The 9,887-nt window shown below is 29.2% G+C and overlaps 1 protein-coding gene across 1 annotated transcript; it reads left to right on the top strand.

Moving 5' to 3' along the window:
- Positions 1–474: 474 nt before the first annotated feature.
- On the top strand, positions 475–2,699 carry LOC7453593 (uncharacterized). The gene is made up of 4 exons (XM_002319640.4): positions 475–1,052; positions 1,213–1,425; positions 1,718–1,936; positions 2,449–2,699. The coding sequence occupies exons 1-4, from the start codon at positions 1,047–1,049 to the stop codon at positions 2,497–2,499; spliced, it is 489 nt and encodes a 162-aa protein (XP_002319676.3). The 5' UTR covers positions 475–1,046; the 3' UTR covers positions 2,500–2,699.
- Positions 2,700–9,887: the final 7,188 nt, after the last annotated feature.

Below are 9,887 nucleotides of genomic sequence, written 5' to 3'. Positions count from 1 at the left end.
CCTTGATGGTTTTTCGAACAATCTTTTAAATATTTTTGACTTAATATAAACAAATATGTGTAAACTCATGTTTTATTTGAAGTAAGGAATGTCAAAGAAAGGGTGCCAGTATAAAAATACAAGAGTTTAGGGGCTGAACTAAAAAATAAATAGCTGAGCCTTTTAATGCATGCGTTTTTTTGGAAAAATAAATACATGTACAGCCTAATTGCGCTTCATTTAGCTTCGCGGTGCAAATTATGTTTCACCCAAAACACGAAAAAGTATCATTTTTTTTATATTTTTTCTCGTGAAATGTAGTTTGTACCGCAAAAGCATTACGTAGCCACACGAGCCCAGCTTTCGATGCAAATAAACGACATGACTGCAACTTTTAAGCTTCCAATTATCTTCGAGTCCAAAATCGTTGCATGCCAAAAGTTGAGTAACCTCCTGCATTGATATAAATGCCAAAGTCAAAGGGGACACGTTCTTAAGCAAATGGGGTAAAAGCAAAACCATCTTTAACTTTTCAAGCTTGGCCAGTTCTCCAGAGTCAGACTCTCTTTCTGTAACAGTCACTGACCCCCAAATAGAGGTGGAAAAAAAAAACCCATTAAAATTGTAGGTCCCGATTTCTGGTCTGCGCGTTAATCTAGCTTTAGGAAATCCTTCCTTGCAGATAAGCTCAACGAAGGATTTAGAGGTAAAAAAAGGTAGCTCGATGTTATAGTCTGAATGGGTTGACTAAAAAAAAGAAACCTAGCAATACAAAAAGACCTGCCGAAGCTCTTTTCATTCACTTAAAGCTTTTAGACTATACACTTCTACCTTTTACGCTGGAAAGAGCTGAAATGTATCTTTCTTTGCAGAATCCCTCTGCAATTCTCAACTAAAATTTGTATATTTTATCTTGAATTGTTTATTCTGAGAATACCCATATCCTTCTTTTTAACCTTTATGTTCTTCCGTTCTCAAGCTCCTATCTTTTTCTCTATCCTTTATAGCACCTTTTTGTTTCAGTCTCTTCTTTGGCTTCTTGCGTTATACTGCCATAATCGACCAAAATGGATGTAAGCTCTCTAGCCATTTCTCGGCTTCTTATTTTCAACCTCTCTCAGATTTCGCTTCTTTCTGTTGTTTTCTCTTATCCCCCGTTTTAATTTCAAGAAACTCTTTTAATTTGCCTTCAAAATTGATTCTTTTTTGTTTTTGGTGTTTTGTTTTGGTTAGGAATGGAGAAGAAGTGGACAAATACCAGCATTCGGAAACTGGGACCAGGCAAATGACCTTCCAATCACACTGTATTTTGAGTCTGCAAGACAGGCAGGATTGATTCGACACAGTACTAATTCCTCTGGAGAATGCGGTCATCGGTACATGCGTAGTGATCTACATGCTTCTGATTTCAACAAGCCTTCTCGTTATCATGTTCCTCCCAGAAAGGTTCGTCCTTTATTTTGCTTTTTTTTAAAATAAAAAGAAAAACAATTCTCTCTCTTCCCCATACACACACGAACACTGCTTTTATTTTTTTCAGTGAATTTTTCAATGATCAAACTAGAAATAGAGTACTGGTCACGTTCCATATTCTTAAAGAATTTATCTGGAAGAACATAAAAATCGGTACACCTTGATTTATATGGTTATATTCTCCATATATTCTTACATGACTTTAACAAGGAAATGATAGTAATGATGAAGGTGTGGAATTTGAATGATGGTGTTGAATTTGTAGACAAGAATGAGAGAACAGCGAGGCCCGCATTCAAAAGAGCAGAGAAAGCAGGGCAAAGTCTGTGACGTGACTGAACCGGCAAGGAAACAACAACCCACAATGCTACATTGTCATAAAATAGACGCTGTAATTTGTCCTAAAGTTCCTCTTAAGCCTCCAAAAGCTGTTGATGAAGATCTCTACAAAATCCCACCAGAGCTCCTCCGCTCTGCCAAGCGGGTAAGTTTTCTCGTGTAATTTCCTCCTTGTATATATTGAACAAAATAAAGATGCAACACTACATATAATCACTGGGCATTGTTACATGGAAATAACCTTTTCCTCCTCGGTTTCAAAAATGAAAGCATTGGTGTTGGTGCAAATTTTGTTTTTTCAATGCCTCAATGATTATTAAAGGGTATATTTATTTAAAAAAAATAAACAGGAAAATATTTACAAGCCAGTCTCAAATGTTGGCAATTCTTTGTGGAAACGTGCTAAAGAACAAGCCAGTCATTGCCCAGAAAGGTCATCATTTTGACAACTAAGTCTCAAATGCCACTAAAATTAAAACAAGTTTCTTTGTTGTTGAATAAATTTGCCAGACACCGTATGAGGCCATATGGCTGCAAGAAGCTTGCCTCAAATTAAGCAATTGTGCGTCTTCATTTATTATATTTTTTTTCTGGCAAGAAAACATCAATAATAAGTGATTTATTAATTATTATATTCCTCTTTTTTCTTTCATGCAGAAGAAATGCCCCGGATTGTTTTCATGCCTTGTGCCTGCTTGTGCTTCATAGATTTAGACTCCAAGGCGTTTCTGTCACCATAGTGCTTATGTGGAACTAAAAAACAAGAAAATAGTGTTCACTGCTCCAAGCTCTTTTTGTTCCACCAGAATGCTTAGCCTATAGTAGTAGTAGTAGTTAAAATTTACTAGCTATGAATGAAAATGGGATTCTGCAATGCCATTTGATAATTTGGGTTTTAATTTCTGAAAGTTAGTGTTAGAGAATAATATAAATCATATCATGGAACCTCACCTAACAGTTTAAGATTTTGGGTTGAGATGATTCTATGACATGATATTATAACCTTGATGACCAAGCAGTCACGAGTTCGAATTTCATCATCCTTATTTATTTGATAAAAATTAAACACAAGGTAAAGTGAACCTGTGCAAGTTTCAAGATCAGCACAGTTTCAAGATCAAAGAACTTTCACTTGAAGAGTATCTTAAAAAATAATATAACTCATATCCTGAAATTTTATCTAACAGTTTAAATTTTTGAGTTGAGATGGTTATACAGTTAAACTTCATTTACGATGTAATGATTAGGTATACATTTTTCCTTCTCTCTGCTATTTTCGGCAATGATGCATTTCTATTTAAAGGAAAGAGAATTGCACTGTAATAATTTATTGAGTTTACATTATAAAAGAAAGATAAGTGAATGCTGGCGCTGGGCTTATCCCAACTGATGATTAACTTGATGGTTATATATTCTTAAAAACAAAATTCAAATCTCATACCTATTGCTGAGGTGGCTAACGTTGAAACTAGAGATGACGCATGATCTACACTGGTAGACGAGATGGATAAGGTGCATGGGCTGTTTTTGTAGGCCTGCTTGTCCCTTTTTTTGGGGCTATAAGCAAGCCCAATATAGGCTGCCTCCTGGGCTTTTTTTTTAGTTTTTATTTTATTTTATTTTCCTTGAATTTTATTTAAAAAAAATAGAAAAGATTATTTTTGAATTTTTGTTTGAGTGAGATTATGATATCTTTTTAATGATATTAGCAGGTGTTGATTTTTGTTATGCTATTCATGATTATTATTTTTTATTTTTTTCTTAAAGTTTAATGAGAATTAATTATAATTGAATAAATATTATTGTATTTGAGATGCTATTCTATTATATATCACTAAAAACATCAAAAATATATATTTTTTCTATTTTTAGTGAAGCTTTCATTTATGCTTCTAATAAGTTGTGTTCTTAGAAGCAATTATTTTGGTGAAGTAAAATGGAAAAAAAAAAAGGAGGCATATTAGTTAGACAGTGGGTTTTCTTTGTTTGTTTTATGAAAATAGTTTTTTTAAAAATTATTTTTCAAACTTTTATGTATTTTTTTATCATTAAAAAATTGGTTAATGAAAAATATTTTCTAGAAAAAAAAAACTTGACTTAGTTTTCAGGAAAGTGTTTTCCTTTTATTTTTGGTGAAAAACACTTTTAGAAGTTGTGAAAAATTCATAAATATTTTATTATTTGTTGATTATATTAAATTTGGTCCTTAATCTTTTGATTGTTATATATTTTGTTTTGAATCCTTTTTTTTTTATTTCAATTTCATCCTTTAGAATTTGATTTAATTTGATTTTTATATAAACTTTGGTTCTCATTTTGTTTATTATTATTTGCTTCTTTCTTATTATTTTCTTAATTTAAAATTTTTATTTATCATATTTGGTTTCAATTCTTTTTATTGCTATTTATTTTTATTTGAAATAATTTATGAAATTTTAATTTTTTTTTTAATTTCATCTTCTTTTAATTTTTTTATTTGTCAGATTTAGTCTTCATTATTTTATTTGAAATAATTTATGAAATTATATTATTTTATTAATTTCATCCTCTAACTTTTTTATTTATAAGATTTGGTCCTCATTCTTTTAATAAACTTGAAAAGAATTAAAAAATTAATAAGTTATTTTCTAGCTAATGTTTCATGACTTAGATAAATACTGGAAAGTCTTTTCTAACTTATTTCCATGACACTATTAAATATCAAAAAATAATTTACTTTTCAGAAATCTACTTTTCAAGAAAATCATTTTTTTTAAAAAATTATTTTCTAGCAAACAAACGAGGTCTAGATAGAAACTTTTTTTTTCTTTATTTCAAATTACCTAGATTTGTTTTTCGTTAATTCTAATGGCTTATGATTGTTGCCGGAATAAGAACCCAAGAAATGTTTTTTTTTGGAAAAAGTATGTTAATAATAAAAGAAGGAACTATGCTAACAATATTTTTTTTTTATATAGTGGAAATAATTACTTTTCTTATTAAAAAATAATTTTAATGTTGTATAATTTTTTTTAAAAAAGAAAAATTTGAAGAGCTCCCTACATGATGCAGGCAGTATCTTAATATTCATCTTGTCTCAATTTATCGACTCAATTTTTTTTAGCATAAAAAATTGTTCTTACATTCATTGATACATATATTTCTTAAATTATTTTATTAAAGACACCAATTATCTTTTCTATTTTTCCTGATGATGTAAAGTATGTTGCCATTGACTTGTGAGAAGTCTTTTAAAAATGAGGAGAAAAGGTGTTCTTTGCAAAAGCTTCGTGATGGGGCCATTTCAACAGTCCAGACCTAGACTTGTACACCGGGAAATTGATTGTTTAGTTGAATTTTGAGGCGTCCGAGGAGACAACATGGCCATAAAATATACAGGCAAGAGCTTCCAAGTGAAGAGAAGTGCCGCACAAGAAAGTTACAGTGGAAAAGGAGCTACAAAAAGGTAAACTACATTGATTCCATCGCCCCAAACTTGCTTTTATTTTGTGAAGCTACATCAGTCACCTGTTGTAATTCTATCTTGTTGAAATTAAGAGGTGATCAGGTCAACCCTTTGGTTTAAAAATTACAGATGGAAATGGACAGTGTAACTTTTAGAAACGTGTGTGTGTGTGTTATTACACAAGTAGTCATCGTTTCTTGTTGAAATGGATTTTGCCTGAAATGCATGAAAATAATTTTTGGATTCTGGCTAACAGGCGGCAGAAGCTGAATTCCATTTCTTCTGACAGATGAGAGGAAAATGGATCAGAAAAAATAGATATTGCTAATGATTTGGGCCTTTCTTTATTAAGAAAACCATACATTAAGCATGGAATAATTGTCAAAATTTGATAAAATTGCATAATTTTTAAGGTAATGATAGTCAAACTCAAAAGACTATTCTCTCACATTTTCATGGTGTTTAAAAGTATATTAGCGGTTGCTTTTCAAAGTATTTTTTTGTTGGAAAATACTTTAAAATGATATTTTTTTTATTTTTTAAATATTATTTTTGATATTAGCACATGAAAATAATCTAAAAACATCAAAAATATTAATTTAAAATAAATAAAAAGAAATTTTTTTTTTAAAAAGAAATTTTTAAAGCATAAAAACAAATATTTACTGAAACCTATCCGCAAATTCACAGCTAATATACTTTCCTACTACTGTCCAAACACATAGCTCGAGAAAGACAGCCTTTGGCATCTAACAATCATGTCTGAAGTCACAACAAAATATAGATTCCGGCACATATAAAACCATCAACAGGTTTACCACACGTCGCGAGCTGGGACGGTACAATAATGCAGGTTTAGATGTCCATTAGCAAATGGTCATTTTCTCAGTGAGATATTGCACTAAATTCCATTTAGTTTCACCCCACAAATGTTGAAAGCCAATCAAATCCCAGTATTCGATTCTACAGATTATGTTGATTGTATAGAGTTTAAATTAAACAAAACTAAGTATGCATGTTAAGCATATAATTGAATTGTATTACATTTATACTAAAATTAGGGTATATGTAAAGCACTTATATCTTATAATCATACGAAGAAAAAATATGTTTGTGAAGCATCGATCATTTATTTTTAATGTTTTATTGTTTATCTCTAAGTGCAAACAAATGATTTCAATAACTTTTGTGATCAATTTTTTATTTACTCATAATTTATTATAATTAAGTTAATGTTTTATATTAAACTAATTTCATTGGACTTCACTTTTAATTTAGCCTTAAATGCTTTTATTAACCATGTTCTTAAAATAAATTTATCACGGTCCCCCATGTGAATGAAAATTGTCTAACTAGTATATAAATTTTCAAAGATAAGTAGAGAGATAATGACATGTAGGGTCACTAAATCATGATAGATAACTTTTGATTTTGAATCTTCCTTATTAACATACCTTTAGATTTACTCAACTAAATATGAATATAATATCTTGAACTATTCAAATTTTTATGTAATTCAATACAATATTACTTATATAGTTCTATACCAAGATATTTTTTTCTGGTTCTCATGGTTGTATTTATTTTGGCCATAAACAACTCCAATATTCTTTAATGCTTTAAAAAATTCAGTTTGTTTTTTTAATTCTCATATAAACAACCATATTTATCACTTGTATACATGATATTTTATTTGGAGTATTTTTCTATACATCACTTGATATATATCGATATATGAGAATCACTAAGAGCATAACTCACCCTTTATCATGTTGTAACCAACACCTTTTTCATCATAATAATAAGTAAGAAATAATAATTTTCAAGTGTAGTTAAGAATGTTATTTGACTTAGTTTTTCCTTTAAATCCAGATCTTGGGATCTTCAGTCAACTAGATAAGGTTACCATCATTACACCCTTTCATCCTTGAAAGGCTTTAAGCTCACCCCCTTAATGAATTATACACGAACTCTTATGGTAAACTTTTAGTTAGCATATCCAAAATATTTTTTTTTACTTTACATAGTTAATGAAAATAATTCAATTCAAAAACAAATTCTTAATTGTATTATGTCTATAACATATATGTCCAGACTTACCACTTTACATGCTACTTTATACTTTTTCTATTGTTGACTGACTATTGTTGCATGAGACATCTCAACGAGCTGATTAGGATTGATAGGGGTAAAATAAGAAGAAAAAAAAAGTTATCATCTAGTTGTATGGTAACTAGAAAACCAAACTAATTTTTTAAGGGTTCTAGGTAAGGAATTGGTTATAATAATAGAAAACATGACAATCACCTTGTACATCATGTCTAGGATAAGCTGCTTCGTGTTTATTTTATTTTTTTATGATAAATGGTACCTATTGTTTTTATATGCTAAGAGTTTACCTAAATTGGTATAGGTGAAATTGTTGTTAAATGTAAGGGACTATACGAGTCTAAAGTAGTGATTTAGGTTCAGCGCATGACTATAGAGCCTAATCCTTGTTTTTGATATACGAGTGTTGTAGCTAAGGAGATGATAATGGTTAATTAGGTCTTGCTTTTTTTTTTTTGTTATGTTTGAAATGGGTATAAAGGCCACCTTTTGTTCTTAATGGACTCAAGTAAGATCGCGTCAATCCAACCCAAATTTACTAATCATGGATATAGATTCAACTTGCTTATCCTTGATTAGCTATTTGAGGAAGAATCTAATTAAGATTTATAATTTTTAGACTGATTTTGAGTAACAATGAAGGTTTAAACAATATCAAATTAAAGAAACGCAAGAATGAAAAAATAAATATTTACATACAAAGTCGATTCATTTACCCTTAATTTTAAGTTATGAGAGAAATATGAACTATACCAAATTAAAAAATAGTAAGAACACGAAAATAAATACATACAAACTCGACTCATTTACAATTAATATGACATCCAAGAAAAAAACCTAATTAAAATTTATAAACTTTTAGTTGACTTTGATCTATGAGAAAAATACAAATCATCAAGCAAGAATATGAAACACTACATCAATATTTATATTATAAATTTTTTACCTTTGATGCAACATTTAAAAGGTAACCTAAATAGTATTTTCAATTTCTAAGCTGATTTTGAGTTAAAATAAATAAATAGACATGCCAAATCAAAAACAACAAAAACAAATTCACACATCAATCATACCAAATATGAATTCATCATAGTTTAAAAGCTAATAACATGGTAAACATTAAATAAAATAAACAATTCAATACATTAGGGGTTCAAAAGGGCTACAGACATTGATTGGAAACCGTTGGAAAAGGTCTGTTAATGGGCAGCTTATGACTGTCACGAGCTAGTGCTTGGGGATGACCTGGGCAGCAATGATTTATGTACTTTACACATTAATATTATGCCTACAGAAATAGACAATAAATACATTGGTTTTTGGGATGAAAAGAGCTATAGTTTTTGGCTTGTGGTAGTCGGAAAGGTGGTTGGAACTCTTGAGACATTTGCATAAATTTTAAATTATTAATATTTGAGTAAATTAAATATAAAAGTTCGTTACTTCTTTTAATTATTAAAAAAAAACTTTTATAAATTTTAATTCTATATAAACCTCACATTTATAAATTTTTTATTTATCAAAGACTATATTTGGTAATAACTCAAAATTAATTCATCTTTGTATGGAATTATACTAAAAAAGATATATTATTCTAAAAAAGATGTATTATTCTTATTATTCATCTCATCCCTAATGACAATGATCATTATATTTATTTTAAAGATGTCATCACAAACATACTCACTTCTTACAAACATCTCACTTTTAGTGAGTATAAATTTATTACTTTCAAAGACAATTTTAAAATTATTCTTGCTTAACAATGAGCTATATACTAAGTTCTTTCTATCAACAATATGAAACACATTATCGAGGGTGATAACCTTTTTAGAAGTCATCTTTGATATGACATTTCTAATATCCCGTATCTTAGATGTTGATGAATTCTCTATATACAAATGTTCACCATTAAATTCTTTGTAAATGAAAAGCATCCTTCTCTCAGCATGTACATATCTTGTTATACTAGTATTAACTCACCACTACTCGGGATTGTCAATCAGGTTGACTTCAAAACACAATAGAAAACAAATTCATTTCTAAAACTTTATTTATGATATGATCAACCTAGTGACATTGACTTGACAATTCCTTTTCTTTTAGAATTTCCTTGTTGAGTCTTATTTCTACAATCTTTGGCTTAGTATCTAGTATTATTGTAGATAAAACATTTTTCATTGAATTTATTAACAATTTCATTTCCCTTCACAACAAGTTGTTTTTTTTAAGGTCTTCACCACTTATTCAATAAATTTTGTTTCGAAGACCATCGAGGAAGTATTAGCTCTCTTTTCAGATAACTTATTGTTCTATTTTATCCTCATTCTTATGATATGGTCTTCAACTCCCAACTCCTTTCACTTATGCTTCAAATAGTTTTTGAAATCTTTCTGAAATAGAAGTCCAATCGTAAAAAAAAACTAAATAATTTAACAAATAAAAGTTTTATTACTAAGATTGTTGATATACATTTTAATTGTTCAGTTAAAAAATGGTATATATTTAACATGCATCATTTCAATATGATTTTATTTTAAAT

This window comes from Populus trichocarpa, chromosome 13, assembly GCF_000002775.5.
Source record: "Populus trichocarpa isolate Nisqually-1 chromosome 13, P.trichocarpa_v4.1, whole genome shotgun sequence".
Lineage (NCBI taxonomy): Eukaryota > Viridiplantae > Streptophyta > Magnoliopsida > Malpighiales > Salicaceae > Populus > Populus trichocarpa.
This window is presented reverse-complemented; position numbering and strand designations above follow the sequence as displayed.

Coding starts and splice junctions, on each gene's coding strand:
- LOC7453593 (XM_002319640.4), top strand. Junction 1,426..1,717: donor ATCATGTTCCTCCCAGAAAG/GTTCGTCCTTTA, acceptor TTGAATTTGTAG/ACAAGAATGAGAGAACAGCG. Junction 1,937..2,448: donor TCCTCCGCTCTGCCAAGCGG/GTAAGTTTTCTC, acceptor TCTTTCATGCAG/AAGAAATGCCCCGGATTGTT.